The sequence below is a fragment of the Taurulus bubalis genome, assembly GCF_910589615.1.
Source record: "Taurulus bubalis genome assembly, chromosome: 13".
Classification (NCBI taxonomy): Eukaryota; Metazoa; Chordata; class Actinopteri; order Perciformes; family Cottidae; genus Taurulus; species Taurulus bubalis.
The window spans coordinates 558486-580097 of record NC_136601.1 but is presented as its reverse complement, the minus strand read 5'-3'; the positions used below and the strand labels follow the sequence as shown (position 1 = coordinate 580097).

General features: G+C 43.9%; 1 protein-coding gene across 1 annotated transcript in view; it reads right to left on the bottom strand.

Annotated features, from left to right (window-relative positions):
* pcdh12 (protocadherin 12) overlaps window positions 1–21612 on the bottom strand; it is a gene marked incomplete at its 3' end in the record, with an annotated part of 130093 nt that overhangs the window by 104320 nt on the left and 4161 nt on the right. Inside the window, exons 3-6 of the mRNA XM_079228537.1 lie at window positions 20930–21021; window positions 20477–20613; window positions 19164–19328; window positions 18304–18464 (exon numbers count right to left, since the gene is read on the bottom strand). Coding sequence (XP_079084663.1) covers window positions 18304–18464; window positions 19164–19328; window positions 20477–20613; window positions 20930–21021 — 555 coding nt within the window. The remainder of the gene's footprint in view (window positions 1–18303; window positions 18465–19163; window positions 19329–20476; window positions 20614–20929; window positions 21022–21612) is intronic.

Sequence of the window (21612 nt, the reverse complement as noted above, 5' to 3'; positions counted from 1 at the left end):
CTAAACTAGTCCTCTAAGCTAGTCCTATAAACTAGTCCTCTAAGCTAGTCCTCTAAACTAGTCCTCTAAACTAGTCCTCTAAGCTAGTCCTCTAAACTAGTCCTATAAACTAGTCCTCTAAGCTAGTCCTCTAAACTAGTCCTCTAAGCTAGTCCTATAAACTAGTCCTCTAAACTAGTCCTCTAAGCTAGTCATCTAAGCTAGTCCTCTAAGCTAGTCCTCTAAACTAGTCCTCTAAGCTAGTCCTATAAACTAGTCCTCTAAACTAGTCCTCTAAGCTAGTCCTATAAACTAGTCCTCTAAGCTAGTCATATAAACTAGTCCTCTAAACTAGTCATATAAGCTAGTCCTATAAACTAGTCCTCTAAGCTAGTCATATAAACTAGTCCTATAAACTAGTCCTATAAACTAGTCCTCTAAACTAGTCCTCTAAGCTAGTCCTCTAAACTAGTCCTCTAAACTAGTCCTCTAAGATAGTCCTCTAAGCTAGTCCTCTAAACTAGTCCTCTAAACTAGTCCTCTAAGCTAGTCCTCTAAACTAGTCCTCTAAGCTAGTCCTATAAACTAGTCCTCTAAACTAGTCTGGTCCACGTTTAGAGCTCATGCATTTGTATTTCATCCATTAATCATCAAAGTGGAGGTGAAGGGTCAAACAAGTGAACCAAGAAGTTATTATTCTAACTAGCAGTTTAGTTGTTTAAACCACACACACACACACACACACACACACACACACACACACACACACACACACACACACACACACACAGCTTTTATCTCGAAAGACGGACGTTCACTGCATCCAGATGAAAGCAGACTGAAGGAGTGACACACGGCGGGATGAAGAAGCCATTTTCAGTATTTTGGGGAAAAAAGCACTTTAGCAGCAAAGTGCTTTTCATCATTAAACCAGAATCTGTCCATTAGACCTGACCTAGAGGAGTGTTTAAAGGTCTGTGTGTGTGTGTGTGTGTGTGTGTGTGTGTGTGTGTGTTCTTCTCTCTGTTTACTGGTCGATTACAGACTTATTATTAGTGACGACTTCTCATTCGCTCCAGACCAGCTGATATAGAAACGCTGCTAATTTGCATTTATTATTCGTGACATTTCAAAAGTTTGCTTCAACTCTTTTTGACAGTTGAATGGAAACTCAACTAATGTGAATTTAAAGAATACAAAGATGGTGCGTTCAGGAGCATGGAGTCGTTGTGGTTGTGTTCTCATCATTTGAACCCCGACAGAGTGAGTTCCCCACGCGGAACCCAAGAGGCCTCCAGGCTCCCGAGGGGCCTCCAGGCTCCCAGGAGGCCTCCAGGCTCCCAGGGGGCCTCCAGGCTCCCGAGGGGCCTCCAGGCTCTCTAGAGGCCTCCAGTCTCCCAGGAGGCCTCCAGGCTCCCGAGGGGCCTCCAGGCTCTCTAGAGGCCTCCAGGCTCCCAGGAGGCCTCCAGGCTCCCAGGAGGCCTCCAGGCTCCCGAGGGGCCTCCAGGCTCCCAGGAGGCCTCCAGGCTCCCGAGGGGCCTCCAGGCTCCCAGGAGGCCTCCAGGCTCCCAAGAGGCCTTCATGGTGTTGATGTGAGGGTGGATTCCTCAGGCGGGTCTCATCTCATGTGGTCAAAGACTGGACACTTTAGACTTTTCACACGTCACCCATGCAACACCTGTCACTCTCATCCAGGCTCTGTTTCATTGCCTTACCATATTCTACGTGTAACCAATCCCCCTGCAGACTGAGCCATTGTTATATTAAACTGTAAATCATTGCTTGTTTTATGAAACAAAGCCCAAAACTGCTGTATTTGGATGTACTGAACACCATAAGTAATATAGAAGTGAAATATATGGTTTGGTAGATGAACACATTGAAATAGCATTCAAGTAACCCCAATGACACCAATGGACCCAATGGACCCAATGGACCCAATGGGGCCTCGTCTGAATGTTCTCTGTTCTAAACCCTCTCTAACTTTGTTCTGCTTCACTTTATCAAAGTCAACCTTTGCAGAGAGAATGTTCACATATTGTGTTATGATTACTATTATGATTATGATGACAATTACAAAATCAGCCTACTATCACCTGAAGAATATATCAAGGGTTAGAGGACTTTTGTCTCAACAGGATTTGGAGAAACTAGTCCATGCATTTATCTTCAGGAGACTTGACTACTGTAACGGTGTGTTCACAGGTCATTTATCTTCAGGAGACTTGACTACTGTAACGGTGTGTTCACAGGTCATTTATCTTCAGTAGACTTGACTACTGTAACGGTGTGTTCACAGGTCATTTATCTTCAGGAGACTTGACTACTGTAACGGTGTGTTCACAGGTCATTTATCTTCAGTAGACTTGACTACTGTAACGGTGTGTTCACAGGTCATTTATCTTCAGTAGACTTGACTACTGTAACGGTGTGTTCACAGGTCATTTATCTTCAGTTGACTACTGTAACGGTGTGTTCACAGGTCATTTATCTTCAGTTGACTACTGTAACGGTGTGTTCACAGGTCATTTATCTTCAGGAGACTTGACTACTGTAACGGTGTGTTCACAGGTCATTTATCTTCAGTTGACTACTGTAACGGTGTGTTCACAGGTCATTTATCTTCAGGAGACTTGACTACTGTAACGGTGTGTTCACAGGTCATTTATCTTCAGGAGACTTGACTACTGTAACGGTGTGTTCACAGGCCTCTGTAAAAAGTCAATCAGGAAGCTGCAGCTGATTCAGAACGCTGCAGCTCGAGTCCTCACTAAGACCAGGAAAGTGGATCACATCAGTCCAGTTCTGAGGTCTTTGCACTGGCTCCCTGTCAAACAAAGAATTGACTTTAAAATCCTGCTGCTGGTTCATAAAGCACTGAATGGTTTAGGGCCTAAGTATGTTTGTGATCTGCTGCTACCTTATGAACCATCCCGCCCCTCAGGTCGTCTGGGACGAGTCTACTTTCTGTTCCAAGAGTCAGAACTATGTTAAAATGTATGTATGTTAAAGTCTGTATCTTATCTATTCTTCTTATGGAATGTGTTGATACTAACAGGTGAATCACAGCCTGATTGCTCAGTTAAGATCCACACTGTTGCACTGGGAATAGCCAAATGTGGCTTAATCCGCCGCTGAAAATAGTCCCCATAGAATTAATTATTTACTCGTGTTTCTTAAAATGAAACTTCATATCCGTGGTGTTTTTAAAGGAACACTTTGATATTTTGGTAAATACACTTATTTGCTTTTCTTGCAAAGGATGGGTACTATTCCGTTAGCCTAGCTTAGCACAAACACTGGAAGCTGGTGAAAGCAATCACCCAGATCTCCTTACTGATCATGTTGCATCGTGAATTATTGTAAAGCTCCATTTAAAATACACTCAAGCCGTCCTTTAGACCGGAGGAAAGGTCGGCCAGCTGATCCCCACGCGGTGGATCTGTGTGCGTGCAGCGATGCTGAACTCAGCATTAATTAAAGTTAAAGGCAGCAGCGAGACGTCGGCCTGTTTCTCTGCAGCTCCCTTCGGTTTTCTGGATGTGTGATTTCTCGCAGAAGAAGACGACGAGGACGGCGGCGTTAATATTTACCCCGCCGAGGAAAGGGCACGACTCTGTGCAGAAGCTACAGATGACTTTAAAATGTCATTTTCTAGTTCACTGCCCTGTAACTCTGCTGCTGCTGTAAAGGAAAACAAACAGCAGCATTTAAACCAAACGCTCAGAAACACTGCGGCTGCAAAATGTCACGAGGGAACGAGGAGCTCCAGATATTAACGCTTTATGAGGAATTATTTCATGAAAAATCCAGCTGTGCTTTAATTCATAAAACATACAACAGTCATAACCTGTTAATGCAATGTTACAGTTCTCATCCTCAAACAGCATTTATGAATCAAGTTTCAACATCAGACGACATGAGTATTTATTTTAACAATTAAAATGATGAAAGAACTAATGTGTTTCTAAATCTAAACCATCCTTTGGTGTTTTCATTTCTACTTCTTTAATTAAGATGTCATGACACTTATTTTTCTCTTTTTACATATATACATCCATCCATCCATCCATCATCAGCCGCTTATCCGGGGTCGGGTCGCGGTGGCAGCAGGTCCATCAGGCCGACCCAGGCTTCCCTCTCACCCGCAACACTTTCCAGCTCATTCTGGGATCCCGAGGCGTTCCAAGGCCAGCCGGGAGATATAATCCCTCCAGCGTGTCCTCGGTCTTCCCCGGGGTCTCCTACCAGTTGGACGTGCTGGAAAACCTCTAATATATATAGATATATATGTATATATATATATATATATATATATATATATATATATATATATATATATATATATATATATATATATATATATATATATCTATATATATATATAGATATATATATATATATATATATATATATAGATATATATATCTATATATCTATATATATATATATATATATATATATATATATATATATATATATATATATATATATATATATATATATGAAGCTAACTACTAGTTTAGTTGTCTAAACCTAACTAATTAGTTTAGTTTGTCTCTGTGAAAACGGAAATATATTTTAGACGTTTTTTCTACTCAGCAGAAATTGATGCTGGACTTCAGAAGAAACATTTAAAATGAGGAGTTATACAAGATCTCATATGAACTATTGTTTGAGACGATCTCATTTCGCTGACTTAGCTCTGCAACAGATGTGACTCTGTTCTCATGTCTCTGTTTATATTCTCTGTAAAACATGTATTTCCTCATCTGAGTTTAAATTGCCAAATTCCAGACATAGACCTGAATCCCTTCAGAATGTGTCCTTGATTGTCGCTGAACATAATCAGTGTGATCCAGCAGGAGGCCTCTGACGCCCTGAGGGGAGGAGTCAGGGTCACCAGGTGATCCAGCAGGAGGCCTCTGACGCCCTGAGGGGAGGAGTCAGGGTCACCAGGTGATCCAGCAGGAGGCCTCTGACGCCCTGAGGGGAGGAGTCAGGGTCACCAGGTGATCCAGCAGGAGGCCTTCAGCTGGAGGAGAGGAAGCAGAGCTGGAAGTGATGCTGAGCCGGATGAACTTGTGACCTTCGGCCGGCTGAAGACGATCAATACGAAGCTGCAGAGAAAGTCAAGCGGTCACACGAAGCAGATCAGAGCGGTGATCTGATGATTTATGGATTCCGAGGAGATATAGTTCATATTCAGGAGTGATGTCACGTCGCCTCCTGCTGTTAGTTGGCTGGCATATAGAAGATGTTTTCTTTCCTGTGACCTAAAGTAATCCTTCCCTGAGCAGACTGGGAAGGTTGGACTGGGACGAAAACTAAACCCAAAACATCACAAACGGTGTGGCTCACTTCCATGGAGGAGTTTCCACTTCCTGCTGGAGGTAAACCAGCTTCTTCCCTCATTGGTCAGCGGTGAATCTTTGGTCCTTTTTCCTTCTTTCAGACTTGAGGAAAGAAACCCTTCCTCCTCTTCATCGCGGTCCTTCCTCCTCTTCATCGCTCCACTCTGACTTTGTGTCTCTCAGTTTTATCAATTGACCCGTTTCCGTTCCTGCCGCCGTGCCGCGTGTTTTTCGCTCTGCATTTGCCCGAGGACGATCACACCGCTTACCTCTCGATCACGGGACGCTAATGACGGCGGCCAGGCGTGATCCGGTGATTGATAGCTGGCATTTAGCCGCCATGGAGCCCAATCCACTCTGTCCTCTCGCCGGGGGCCCGCGGGGAGGAGAGCGAGCCACAACCTTTCAATAATCGAAAGCCTCTCGCTGATCCTTTTGTTCTAATTAACCCGTGAAATGAGTTCAGCGGCTCTTTCTCTACCGCCGGTGTAAACGCTCTAATAGTCTGTGAGCGGCCGAGTGAGGAGAAGAATGCCAAGAGGTGGAAGGTCCGCCGGGCCGTTTCCAACAGACGCTGTCTGTCTCTGATAGCATTAGCATCAAGAGAGAGGAAGAGTTGATTGGTGTTCACTCAGAAATGAAGTCTCTGTTGAATCGTACCGATGTGAGGAAACACCGCGAGTCTTTCAGCAACATCCAGCGCCTCTCGATGTCTGCAGACGAAAGCTCACACGTTGGTTTGTTCACCCCTGTTTGAACTTTAGCCGTCACCATCTGGGTTTGGGGTTTTAACTGCCAACAGACATCTTGCTTCCTGTCTATCTCCATCTTGGTTTATGTCTGTCACCATCTTGCTTTTTGTCTGTTGCCATCTTGCTTTCTGTCTGTCACCATCTTGCTTTCTGTCTGTTGCCATCTTGCTTTCTGTCTGTCACCATCTTGCTTTTTGTCTGTTGCCATCTTGCTTTTTGTCTGTCGCCATCTTGCTTTTTGTCTGTCGCCATCTTGCTTTCTGTCTGTTGCCATCTTGCTTTTTGTCTGTCGCCATCTTGGTTTCTGTCTATCGCCATCTTGCTCTTGGTTTCTGTCTGTCGCCATCTTGATTTCTGTCTATCGCCATCTTGCTCTTGGTTTCTGTCTGTCGCCATCTTGGTTTCTGTCTATCGCCATCTTGCTTTTTGTCTGTCACCATCTTGGTTTCTGTCTTTCGCCATCTTGCTTTTTGTCTGTCAACATCTTGGTTTCTGTCTATCGCCATCTTGGTTTTTACGAGGTGACGTAGATTGACCCAGTGGAGACGAACAGAATGAGGACGTCACTGTGTGTCAGCTTCGTGCCGCCGGAAGCTGCTGTCTGCTGGTTCTGATGTTTGATGTCGGATAGAGGAATGCAGCGTTAATGGGACCATGAAACTGCCGTGAGGTGTTAATGAGTCTTACTACAGGAAACTGTTTTCTTCTGCGGAGGCTTTCCCTTTACAACATGCACAGCGACAGCAGCAGACCACTGAACCATGAAACTCAGCCTTGATACTTTTGATATTCTGCTATTTGTGCACAAGTGAACTCAACTGAGCTCGGATCTATTCCTGTCGACGGGAAGCAGCGCAGGACGGGTAGAGGAGGACCGAGGAGGAGCGAGGAGAAATGAGGAGGACCGAGGAGGAACGAGGAGGAGCGAGGAAGAGCGAGGGGGAAACAAAACAAATTGTCTGACTCGGCGCCCGAGGCGGAGACGCTTCTTCATCTCGCGCCCAGCTGAGCAGAGGATGTTGAAGTAGGAGAGGCCGGCGCCGGCGCTGTCAGTCAACAGGTCTTTGTGTCGACACCCCGTTACTGGAGAGGGGTTGAAACCAGCATCCTACCAAACGGTCTGCTGAGTGTGAAACCCTAAACGGTTCCTGCTAATCACATTTCATTTACATAACAGAGCAAAATAAACAGCCATGAACATCGAGAACAAAGACCAGTTTTTTGACACGATTCAGATTTGTTCATAGACTTCCATAAAGGCTCTCTTGCTGATGATGAACAATGATGGAGAACTGGTTTTACCCTCTCTATAGATGCTGTATACACACACACACACACACACACACACACACACACACACACACACACACACACTTCCTGTAAATGTTGGAATGAAAAAAAGAAAAGTCCGCTTCCAGCCGCTGTAAATTGAGTTTCACAATTTATTGAAAATAATCCGACCTGTAAGAGCAGCGGCCCAGTAATCCAGTAACACACACACACACACACACACACACACACACACACACACACACACACTCTAACATTTACACTTGCATGCACATTACCTTTGGCTGTTATTATCGGTGTTGGCTGAGCGGCCAGAGGCCTGAAGCAGTGATTCTGTTGCAGCGGGATAGCATCAGTGTGGAGTGTGTAAACAGGGGGGGGGGGGGGGGGGGGGGTTTGGGGGGCTCTGGCTGTTTCTGCTCTCTGAGAGGAAAATGAACACAGACTTCAAAATGTCATTTGTGGTTGCCGGCCAGATTAAATGGACTTGTATGCATTTGGGGAAAAGAACACATCTGATAGTCGGAGCTGCTGCTGGCTGTTGGGCTGCAGTTCATAAAATCCTGTTCAATGGACGAAAGAAAACAAACACCTCCTCCACCTGAACCTCCACCCTCCACCTGAACCTCCACCCTCTACCTGAACCTCCACCCTCCGCCTGGAACTCCACCCTGCACCTAGACCTCCATCCTCCACCTGAACCTACATTCAACACCTGGAACTCCACCTGAACCTCAATCCTCCACCTAGACCTCCATCCTCCACCTGGACCTCCACCTGGACCTCCATCCTCCACCTGAACCTCCATCGTCCACCTGAACTTCCATCCTCCACCTAGACCTCCACCTGGACCTCCACCTGGACCTCCACCTGGACCTCCACCTGGACCTCCACCTGGACCTCCATCCTCCACCTGAACCTCCATCCACTACCTGAACATCCATCCTCCACCTGAACCTCCATCCACTACCTGGACCTCCATCCTCCACCTGGACCTCCATCCACTACCTGGACCTCCATCCTCCACCTGGACCTCCATCCACTACCTGGACCTCCATCCACCACCTCAACCTCCATCCACTGCCTGGACCTCCACCTCGACCTCCATCCACTACCTGGACCTCCATCCACCACCTGGACCTCCACCACCTCCTCCTCCTCCTCCTCCTCCACTCCTCCACCACCTCTTCCTCCTCCATCACCTCCTCCTCCTTCTCCACCTCCTCCTCCTCCACCACCTATTCCTCCTCCTGCTCTTCCTCCTCCTCCTCCTCCACCACCTCTTCCTCCTCCATCACCTCCTCCCTCTCTGTGCCTGTCAGTCATCTCGGTGAAACTCCACAGTAATGGACCTGCAGCTGGAGGCGTCTCTCCAGAGATCAGCTGGTTTAGCAGCATGAAGTGAAGCTTGTTAACAACCTGAAAACAGGAGAGAGAGGAGGAGGACTATAAGAAATAATTAAAACGAAGAAGACCAAGTGAGGGAATAATGAATGGAAGGTAATCCCAGGTGAGTCAGGGAGGAAGGTAAAGCCAGACCGTTAAGTACTGGCAGTTTGCATCAGGGCGCCGCGGGCCTGAATGACAAGCTCCCATTAGACCAAGATGGAGGCTCCCGCCTGCAGCTCAGCTGAGCTCAGCTCAGCTCAGCTGGATCCACCACGAAGACGTCATTAGAGGCCATTAGAGGGTCACTGCTGCAGTCACAGGACGATGCTCCTCCACCCAGAGGCCTCATCAGAGTGCTGTCTGACCCTCCAGCTCTGTGGAGATGTTTAGAGATGTGTGGAGATGTGTGGAGATGTTTAGAGATGTTTATAGATGTGTGGAGATGTTTAGAGATGTGTTGAGATGTTTGGAGATGTTTAGAGATGTGTGGAGATGTTTAGAGATGTGTGGAGATGTGTGGAGATGTTTAGAGATGTTTATAGATGTGTGGAGATGTTTAGAGATGTGTTGAGATGTTTGGAGATGTTTAGAGATGTGTGGAGATGTTTAGAAATGTGTGGAGATGTTTAGAGATGTGTGAAGATGTTTGGAGATGTTTAGAGATGTGTGAAGATGGTTTGAGATGTTTAGAGATGTGTGGAGATGTTTAGAGATGTTTAGAGATGTGTGGAGATGTTTAGAGATGTGTGGAGATGTGTAGAGATGTTTAGAGATGTGTGGAGATGTGTGGAGATGTTTAGAGATGTGTGGAGATGTGTGGAGATGTATAGAGATGTTTAGAGATGTGTGGAGATGTGTGGAGATGTATAGAGATGTTTAGAGATGTGTGGAGATGTGTGGAGATGTATAGAGATGTTTAGAGATGTGTGGAGATGTTTAGAGATGTGTGGGGATGTGTGGAGATGTTTAGATATGTTTGGAGATGTGTGGAGATGTTTAGAGATGTGTGGAGATGTGTGGAGATGTTTAGAGATGTGTGGAGATGTGTGGAGATGTTTAGAGATGTGTGGAGATGTGTGGAGATGTATAGAGATGTTTAGAGATGTGTGGAGATGTGTGGAGATGTATAGAGATGTTTAGAGATGTGTGGAGATGTGTGGAGATGTATAGAGATGTTTAGAGATGTGTGGAGATGTTTAGAGATGTGTGGGGATGTGTGGAGATGTTTAGATATGTTTGGAGATGTGTGGAGATGTTTAGAGATGTGTGGAGATGTGTGGAGATGTTTAGAGATGTGTGGAGATGTGTGGAGATGTTTAGAGATGTGTGGAGATGTGTGGAGATGTATAGAGATGTTTAGAGATGTGTGGAGATGTGTGGAGATGTATAGAGATGTTTAGAGATGTGTGGAGATGTGTGGAGATGTATAGAGATGTTTAGAGATGTGTGGAGATGTTTAGAGATGTGTGGGGATGTGTGGAGATGTTTAGATATGTTTGGAGATGTGTGGAGATGTTTAGAGATGTGTGGAGATGTGTGGAGATGTTTAGAGATGTGTGGAGATGTTTAGAGATTTTTGGAGATGTTTAGAGATGTTTAGAGATGTGTGGAGATGTGTGGAGATGTTATGAGATGTTTAGAGATGTGTGGAGATGTGTGGAGATGTTTAGAGATGTTTAGAGATTTGTGGAGATGTCTAGAGATGTTTAGAGATGTCTGGAGATGTTTATAAATGTGTGGAGATGTGTGGAGATGTTTAGATATGTTTAGAGATGTTTAGAGATGTGTGGAGATGTTTAGAGATGTTTAGAGATTTATGGAGATGTTTAGAGATGTTTAGAGATTTATGGAGATGTTTAGAGATGTGTGGAGATGTGTGGAGATGTTTAGAGATGTGTGGAGATGTTTAGAGATGTGTGGAGATGTTTAGAGATGTGTGGAGATGTGTGGAGATGTTTAGAGATGTGTGGAGATGTTTAGAGATGTGTGGAGATGTGTGGAGGAGAGAGGAGGAGGAGACTTTTGTGATCAAATTCAAAGTCTCTGAATCAGAAAAGCTCTCATGAGAGAATCATCCAGTCAAAGAGGTTCACGCTGCTGAAACGACAATATTCATTTAAGAAAACATTCATCAGTTTACATCTCCTTGAATCACTTCTTCATCTGATTCTGGATCAGTTAGAGATGAGAGTTCTCATCTCTAATTGATCTCATCTGCTCCTCTGACTTTCTACTGTTGCAGATTTCTGTTCTCTGATGTAAAGAAAACAATATATTCTTAGTTTTTATTTTTGGTTTTCACAATATGTGTGTTTGTTTCTGTTGTTTCATCAGCTCCTAAGGAGCGTCTCTCTGATGACTCTGTTTTAATGGGGTTCCTGATAACATGCATCCAGGTTTACACACACACACACACACACACACACACACACACACACACACACACACACCTCCTAGGTGATGCTGAGCTCATAAAGCTATATGAGGTGTGGGATTAAACCTCAGTGTTTGTACAGTGAAAAACTTTTAATTGTTTCTAAAATGAAACTTGAAATGAAGACATAGAGAACCGACTTGATCCCTTCCTGCTCTTGACCGCTGACCTCTGACCTCTGACCGCTGACCTCTGACCTCTGACCGCTGACCTCTGACCGCTGACCTCTGCCCCCTGGCTGGAGTACACTAGACAGGTCAGACATGGAGCAGGTCCATCCACACAGGTACGAATCCACTTTAAAACACATCTTTGGCTCTGTTTACGTCAAAAGTTCACTTCCTGTTTGTGTCATCTCTGCGGCTGCTCTGCGGCGGCTGCTCTGCGGCGGCTGCTCTGCGGCGGCTGCTCTGCGGCGGCTGCTCTGCGGCGGCTGCTCTGTGTCGGCTAAAGGTTTCAAACAGACGTGAGTGGGAAGTGTGTTCATCAGAGGAACCACTTGGCAGCAGTAAAATCCGGCAAAGTTCTGGCTCCATCTGGCAGGTAAAGGCCCGGAAGGCTGATGTGGAGCAGCTAAAAAATATAGAAGCAGAACACAAAGTAACCTGCAGGAAGAACACATGTTCCACCGTGTTGTTCTGGTGGATCTTTCTCTCTGGGAGGGAGACGGAATATAAAATACTCTGAACTCTAAACAAGATAAGAAACTTTAAAGTTACTGCAAGAAACATGCGTTTCCTGTTGGATCTGGCGCCCCCTGTGGACTAAAGTGGTAGTGTTGGTTCATGTGAAGAAGAAGAGGGGGGGAGAAGAGGAGGAGGAGAAGAGGAGAAGGAGAAGATGAGGAGGAGAGGAAGAGGAGGAGGAGAGGAGGAGGAAGAGAGGAGGAGGAGAGGAGGAGAAGGAGAAGATAAGGAGGAGAGAAAGAGGAGGAGGAGAAGAGGAGGAGAAGGAGAAGATGAGGAGGAGAGGAAGAGGAGGAGGAGAGGAGGAGGAAGAGAGGAGGAGAAGGAGAAGATAAGGAGGAGAGGAAGAGGAGGAGGAGAGGAAGAGAAGGAGAAGATGAGGAGGAGAGGAAGAGGAGGAGGAGAAGAGGAGGAGAAGGAGAAGATGAGGAGGAGAGGAAGAGGAGGAGGAGAGGAGGAGGAAGAGAGGAGGAGAAGGAGAAGATAAGGAGGAGAGGAAGAGGAGGAGGAGAGGAAGAGAAGGAGGAAGAGGAGGAGGAGGAGGAGAGGAAAAGGCGAGGATTGATTTGAAAGAAGATGGAGGTACTTGTGTGGTTCTCTGAAGGTAAAGACCATCTGATCTCCCTGCAGCTGCTGTGGTTTGTGATGAACACGCAGTGAACAGCTGATCTGTGCAGCGCAGCAGCTTTACATCTGTCCTCCTCTGTTGTTTGTTTGTTTGTCTCTCAGCCACCTGTTCACCTGCCGGTCCGCTCCTCTCCATGAAGGTCATCGCTGACTCCGACCAAACCAGTACGTACACCAAAGGATTCTAAACTGGTATTACTGGTTTGAGAGGAACACAGAAGCAGAACGTCAGATCATTCACTTTTAGTTTAATAGCAGAACTCTGGAATCATATGAACATGAGAAGGAAGCATCATGAAGACAACAATACCAGTGTCGGCCTGTCAATCACCTTTAGCCCCGCCCTAAAGCGTCCCCTGCTTTATGGTCTGTTTGACTCTAAATGACCATAATTTACTAAATGAACATCATGCTGTATTGAAGAAGACTTGAAACTAGAGATTGAGACATAAACTCATGTTTACAATGTTTACTGAGGGAACACATCAAGAGAAGTAGAGTCATTTATATAGACTTCTATACAACCAGAGGAGTCGCCCCCTGGTGGTCAGGAGAGAGAATGCAGCTTTAACACATGAAGCATAGACTTCTATACAACCAGAGGAGTCACCCCTGGTGGTCAGGAGAGAGAATGCAGCTTTACATTATATTAATCTGACCAACAGGTAATACAAGAAATACAACAATGCATTAACAAAGACAGTGAGTGGATGTTGATATGAAGAAGAAGAAGAAGAAGAAGAAGAAGAAGAAGAAGAAGAAGAAGAAGAAGAAGAAGAAGAAGAAGAAGAAGAAGAAGAAGAAGAAGAAGAAGAAGAAGACTGCATCACAGGAACAATACAGGTTTAAAATATGATTTCTTGTGAAATGAAGCCTTCATCGCGTTGGTCGGAGCTCCAGGCCACTGCAGGTGTTTGGTTGAGTAAACTTAACATTTGTTTGTTTGTTCCTGTTTCATTATCAGGAATCCCTGTATATGATTATTGATCCCATATCTGTGTTCCCTGAACCCCTCAGTGAGGAGGCGCTGTGCTCTGAGTCTCTGTTTGAAGTGGCGCTCGTTCATCTGCAGGCCTCTGCTGCCCTCCAGTGGCTCCTCTGAGCAAGGCGCCCTTCTGTTGTGTTCACCTCAACTAGAAAGAAAAAAGAAAAGAAAAAGAAACATGCACTTTATTAATCCCCTTGGGGAGATTCTTCTCTGCATTTGGCCCATCCCTGGATGGGGGCGGTGGGCGGCCCTGTGGGGCAGTTGGGGGTTGGGTGTCTTGCTCAGGGACACTTCGACATGTGAGCTATGGGGATCGAGCCGGCTACCTTGTGGTTGCGGGACGACCGCTCATCCCCTGAGCTACAGCTGCCCTAAAAGGCTATCTTCATCCTCACCTGCATCATCATCTTCATTGTCTGCCCTCAGAGGCTCTTCTGGGTCAGATACCAACATAATATATATATATATATATATATATATATATATATATATATATATATATATATATATATATATATATATATATATATATATATATATATATATATATATATGTGTATATATGTATATATGTATGTGTGTGAGTGCAGCAGAGCAAAGACTCTTCAGGGAGAACTTACTAACTTCTCATTTCTCAGCCGTTTCCCTCCAGAGGTCCAGCAACACGACTCAGTTTGAGCTTGTTATAGAAAAGAGTCAAACTAAACTTCCATCTTCACAGGAAACTACTAGACAACTAAACTACTAGTTATGTTTAACAACTAAACTACTAGTTAGGTTTAACAACTAAACTACTAGTTAGGTTTAACAACTAAACTACTAGCTATGTTTAACAACTAAACTACTAGTTAGGTTTAACAACTAAACTACTAGTTAGGTTTAACAACTAAACTACTACACAAATCTTGATCATAACACGACAACATTGATCATAACTGAGCTGAACATCAGTTGAGGACAAAAGGTTTGTTCTGAGCTGCATCGTGTTCATATGAAATATGAATCACTAACAACAAAGAAAAGAGCATTTCTATTTCCCTCTTTAATACAAGCAGCAGCTTTAAATGATATTCCAGCTCCTTCATCATCGGAGATGTCTGGACTTAAATTAAACACCTGTTGTTCCGGCGCCGCCTCTTATTTATTGTTTCTTTCTATATTTCCTCCCTCCTGGGATTCACACACACACACACACACACACACACACACACACACACACACACACACACACACACACACACACACACTTCAGACCACACTTGTATTATTGGGGTTTACACGTAAAATACTGCAGTTGTTTTAATAGAGTTTTTATTGGATTTCTGGCTCCTTCTCTAACTCACAGGTGGCACAGTCATAGCAAAGTGCACATTAGCAGCTTCCACATCCACTTCCTGCCTCGGGGCTCCGGCCTCTTTACTCTCATCTGCGGGGAACAAAGTGTTTGTTCTGCTCTTTTCATCCCCAGTTGCTCTAAACGGACCGCTTTGCCGCATGAATTCATATTTCCTCCACAGACTCAGATCGTTGCTGAGATAAATGCTTGGAGCTCATCGGAGGTCTCTAACCAGCTGAAGAAAGAAGTGAACTCTCAGCGATAAGTTTAGTGAAACAGAAACAACTTCATCACTTCTGTGTTCCTCAGCTGAACGTCCTCTTATTAATATATATTAATAATATATAGCTCTATTCATGTGCCTCATGTTTCATCAGTCAAACGATCTCTAGATATTTCCAGTGAACATGTTGAAACCAAGAGACAAACCTCTGGTCCTTTAAAGCTGCATTCTCTCTCCTGACCACCAGGGGAAGACTCCTCTGGTTGTATAGAAGTCTATGCTACATGTGTTAAAGCTGCATTCTCTCTCCTGACCACCAGGGGGTGACTCCTCTGGTTGTATAGAAGTCTATGCTACATGTGTTAAAGCTGCATTCTCTCTCCTGACCACCAGGGGGCGACTCCTCTGGTTGTATAGAAGTCTATGCTACATGTGTAAAAGCTGCATTCTCTCTCCTGACCACCAGGGGGCGACTCCTCTGGTTGTATAGAAGTCTATGCTACATGTGTTAAAGCTGCATTCTCTCTCCTGACCACCAGGGGAAGACTCCTGTGGTTGTATAGAAGTCTATGCTACATGTGTTAAAGCTGCATTCTCTCTCCTGACCACCATGGGGCGACTCCTCTGGTTGTATAGAAGTATATGCTTCATGTGTTAAAGCTGCATTCTCTCTCCTGACCACCAGGGGGTGACTCCTCTGGTTGTATAGAAGTCTATGCTTCATGCTTTGGTTTAGTTTAGTTTAGTCTGGTTTAGTTTAGTTTGGTTTAATTTAGTTTAGTCTGGTTCAGTTTAGTTTAGTTTAGTTTAGTTTAGTTTGGTTTAGTTTAGTTCAGTTTAGTTTGGTTTGGTTTAGTTTAGTCTAGTTTAGTTTAGTTTAGTCTAGATTAGTTTAGTTTAGTCTAGTTTAGTCTAGTTTAGTTTAGTCTAGATTAGTTTAGTTTAGTCTAGTTTAGTTTAGTCTAGTTTAGTGTAGTTTAGTTTGGTTTGATTTAGTTTAGTCTAGTTTAGTTTAGTTTAGTCTAGATTAGTTTAGTTTAGTCTAGTTTAGTTTAGTCTAGATTAGTTTAGTTTAGTCTAGTTTAGTTTAGTCTAGTTTAGTCTAGATTAGTTTAGTTTAGTCTAGTTTAGTTCTGTTTAGTTTAGTCTATTTTAGTTTAGTCTGGTTTAGTTTAGTTTAGTCTGGTTTAGTTTAGTCTAGTTTAGTTTAGTTTAGTCTGGTTTAGTTTAGTTTAGTCTAGTTTAGTTTAGTCTAGATTAGTTTAGTTTAGTCTAGTTTAGTTCTGTTTAGTTTAATTTAGTCTATTTTAGTTTAGTGTGGTTTAGTTTAGTTTAGTCTGGTTTAGTTTAGTTTAGTCTGGTTTAGTTTAGTCTGGTTTAGTTTAGTTTAGTCTGGTTTAGTTTAGTTTAGTCTGGTTTAGTTTAGTCTGGTTTAGTTTAGTTTAGTCTGGTTTAGTTTAGTCTGGTTTAGTTTAGTCTGGTTTAGTTTAGTTTAGTCTGGTTTAGTTTAGTCTAGTTCAGGAAGTTTCCTTCTGGAGTTTCCTGTTTAACGTCAGAAACACGACAACGTGAATGTCAGTACGTTCTTTGTTCTTATAGAAACGACAGTGAACACATGAAGAGAGACGGACGTTTAAAAAAAAAGTCAAATTGTGGAAATTCAGACGTTTAAATGAATAAATATACATCCTTATGACATCACATGAATAATATACATGAATATTGTCCCATGAAGAGAAACTATTTACAACTAGAGTTGTTCCTCCAGCCGGCGGTCCGACTGAATGCTGATGAATGCAAACACAAGGAGACACGTGAATAAATAAATATATATATAAATATATATAAATATATAAAAAATATATATATATATATATATATATATATATATATATATATATATTATATATTTATATATTTATTTATTTATATATATATATATATATATATATATATATATATATATATATATATATATATATATATATATGTATATATATATATATAAGCTCTGCTTGTTTTTCCTTGAAAGATGGGAGGAAAACAGGAAGTGGAGATGCAGTTTATTCTGAAAGGTTAAAATGTGTGTATATATATATATATATATATATATATGTATATATATATATATATATATATATATATATATATATATATATATATATACAAATATAGGACTATCCAAAATGTTTTGCAATGCACACAAATGTTTTAGAAAATATATATTGCATTAAAAACAAGAAATCAGAAATAAACGTATATATATTTTTATAACATTTATACATAACGATAACATGTGAGAGTTATTTATGAATAAATCACAGAATACAACAAAACAACAAACATGTTTTATGATTGCATGAAGTTATTGTATTCTCAATAATCTGTACGTTAAATAATCTGTACGTTCAATAATCTATACATTCAATAATCTGTATGTTCAATAATCAGTAAATTCACAACGCCGACGATGAAAATGAGGAAGCATATTCATCATCTTCATCATCTTCAACAGAGGTCTGGCTGTAATGCTCCTCTCAGACACCAGAGGGCGCTACGCTCAAAGGTTTCTTCACCGTTTATGATTATTATATGTTGGTCATTCTAACCTTCACCAACACATCCTCTTCATCATCTACATCCACACACACACACACACACACACACACACACACACACACACACACACACACACACACACACACTAAACTGTTGTTGATAAACTGACGATCTCTCGGTTTAAGAAACTTTATTGGAATAAAAACACAAACATGAAACTTTACATGAAAATATTTTGCAAAGGTTTTCTTGATATAAAACATATTTTGTACAAAGTTCTGGATCATAAAGTACAAAACAAACAGCTGACTGAGGAGTTAAAGCAGACAGGAGGAGAAAGAGACAAAGGGAATGGAACAAAAGCTCAAGAATCAATAATCAATAATCACGTCTGAACAAAGAGACACATTTTAACCTTTCAGAATAAACTGCATCTCCACTTCCTGTTTTCCTCCCATCTTTGTTTTGCTTCCACCTTCTGATTCTGTTCTTTAACGGTTCAGCTTCCTGATAAACATCAAGGAAAAACAAGCAGAGCTTATATATATATATATATATATATATATATATATATAACGACTTGTTTAACACGACTTAACATTCTCCGTGTTGATTCTCTTATTGATAAAGTCCTGAGGCGGCCTCTTCTCGGCGTACCCAGAGTTCCTTGCTGCGTTCCCAGAGACGGCGTCCAGAGAGCGGCGGTACGCCAAGGAGAGGCGGGACAGGACGTCAGGCCGAGGGCCGGGGTGGGCGTCGGCCTTCTGCGTCATCAACATCTCAAACAGAGAGCTCACCTCAGACAGCAAGGACACGCCCACTGGGCCGTCCTTATCCAGGGACTTACCTGGAGGAGGAGGAGGAGGAGGAGGAGGAGGAGGAGGAGGAGGAGAGGAGGAGGAGGAGGAGGAGTGTGTTTGCAAAATGTTGTTTGAGGAAACATTCTGAAAAGTTCTGACGCTCTACATTCTGACGTTCTATGTTCTGCCGCTATGCATTCTCACACTATGTTTTGCATTATGTCGCTCTACGTTCTGTCGCTCCACGTTCTGTCGCTCCACGTTCTGTCATTCTATGGTCTGACCCTCTACGTTCTTACGTTATATGTTCTGACGCTCTACGTTCTAAAGATCTACGTTCTGACGCTGTGCATTCTCACACTATGTTTTGCGTTATGTCGCTCTACGTTCTGACGCTCTACGTTCTGTCGCTCTACGTGCTGACATTCTATGTTCTGGCGCTTTACGTTCTTACGTTATATGTTCTGACGCTCTACAATCTAAAGATCTACGTTCTGACGTTATACGTTCTGACGTTATATGTTCTGACGCTCTGTGTTGTGTTATGATGTTCTAAAGCTCTACATTCTGTCGCTCTACGTTCTGACGCTCTACGTTCTAAAGATCTACGTTCTGACGCTGTGCATTCTCACACTATGTTTTGCGTTATGTCGCTCTACGTTCTGACGCTCTACGTTCCTCATAGTATTTTCATTTGCTGTGATTTTTGCTGTGAGGCGACAGCAAACAGAGACTTGGTGTTTTACCGAAGGTAGAGAAGGCCGAGGCGTCCGCGGCGCCCCGCGGGGCGAGCTCGCCCTCGGGCGACGGCGGCCCGGTGGGGACGAACACGTTGTCGTGGTAGTCGGCGGTGAGCGGCAGGGAGCGCCGGGCCATCCAGGCCGAGTCGCTGCCCTCGGAGAACACGTTGTCTGCAGAGAGAACAGAGAACGCAGAACCTCTGTGAACTCCATCTGACCAGGTGGAACCACACAGGAACCCGCCGCTCTACATCTCACGGGAGAGAACCTCACTCATCCTGTCAAAGGGAAGCGTCCTCTCCAACTCATCCGCATCACTTCCTGTTTGCGTCCTGCACTTCCTGTTTGTCTCCTCTGCTCAACAACAACACGCTGTCTGCTTCAGCTTCTCAGTTTGACTTTAAACTCTGATGAAAACACATGAAATAACAGGAAGGTGTGTCACACATCCTCATCAGAAACAACAGCACACCTGAGACACACACACACACACACACACACACACACACACAGGTGTGATATCACCTCCAGACAAAGAGGCTTTGTGTTTGTGTGATTCATCGTGAAGAAGATGAAGATGTTACAGGTCACACATGTAAGAGTGTTGCCATGACGGCTTCATCAAAGCTTCAACACACACACACACACACACACACACACACACACACACACACACACACACACACACACACACACACACACACTCTCTCTGTGGTGTGTGTTTCTCTGGTTAAACAGCCTGCAGGTGGAGGTGAGTCAACACAACAGACTCTCATGAAGTCATGAGAGTCAACTCGGCCGAGACTCTGAGCACAATACCAGGAAGAAACTGTTTAACACACACACACACACACACACACACACACACACACACACACACACACACACACACACACACACACACGCACACACACACACACACACGCACACACACACACACACACACACACACACACACACACACACAGTGAGTATAAGTACACCATGTGGTAGACGTGTTGCTTCCTGGTTTCTTCCTGTTTCCTACGTGGTCCGTTGTCAGTGATCAGTTGTTTGTTCTGAGGGGTCAAAGGTCAACTGCCTTTGTGATGAATCAAAGGCTTCGCTGACTCCGGGTCAGTTTACAGAGTCGGAATGTGAAGAGACGTAAACACAGTAGAGCAGAGCTGGCGTCAACAAGACGCCATGAAGGCTTTACAACGCCACTGCTTTTACTTTGAAGGCGGTTCATGTGTGTGTGTGTGTGTGTGTGTGTGTGTGTGCGTGTGCGTGTGCGTGTGTGCGCATGTGTGTATGTGTGTATGTGTGTATGTGTGTACCGTGCAGCAGGTGGTCCAGGTCCTCCTGGTCTACAGGTGAGTCTCCTTCTGGTTCCCAGTCCACGTCTCCAGCCTCGCTCTCTCCGTGTCCACTGTCCTTGGTGCTCTGCCAATCAGAACAGTCCTGACCTCCATATCTACACACACACACACACACACACACACACACACACACACACACACACACACAGGTGAGGATTAATAATATGAAGACCTGTTATTAAGCATTGGTTCTTAATAAAACAAGAGAACAATAATTATAGGATTTTAAATCATGAATAATAATATAAATGAATAAAAGGTTTATGTTTCTTCACAGAAAACAACAGACGAGGATCAGGTCAGAAGAGGAAGAGGAGGAGGAGGAGGAGGAGGAGGAAGAGGAAGATGAGGAAGAGGAAAAGGAGGAGGAAGAGGAGGAGGAAAAGGAGGAGGAAGAGCAGTCCGACTCACCTGCCGTGGCGATGAGAATACTTGTTCCCTCTGAAGTTCGGTCTCGGCTGAAGTTCACCTTGATGGAGGAGAGAGAGGAGCTGGGAGATCTGCTGTAGGGAGGAAGAGGAGGAAGAAGAAGAAGAAGAAGAAGAAGAAGAAGAAGAAGAAGAAGAAGAAGAAGAAGAAGAAGAAGAAGAGGTTTAGAATAACAACATCATGTTGTATTTCAGACACAATTAATGAGTCTTTGATGTCTGGATCTCTACTGGTGGACCAGTGAGTCCTCTACTGGTCTGACTGGTGGACCAGTGAGTCCTCTACTGGTCTGACTGGTGGACCAGTGAGTCCTCTACTGGTCTGACTGGTGGACCAGTGAGTCCTCTACTGGTCTGACTGGTGGAGAGTATTTCAGTCTTTCTGCTGACACTCTGTTGTACAGCGGATACTCACTGCAGGGAGGAAACACACAGTTACTTTCCCCACTGTGTGTGTGTGTGTGTGTGTGTGTGTGTGTGTGTGTGTGTGTGTGTGTGTGTGTGTGTGTGTGTGTGTGTGTGTGTCTCTTCCCTCTCAACCTCCAGGGAGGAGAGTGGCTGGGAGGGGTAGAGCAGAGGAGGATGCTGGGTAAAAAAACTACTTCCTGTCTCTGAAGGACTCACGTGGGTCCAGGTCTTTGTTCTCCCTTTGTTCGCCCTCAATGA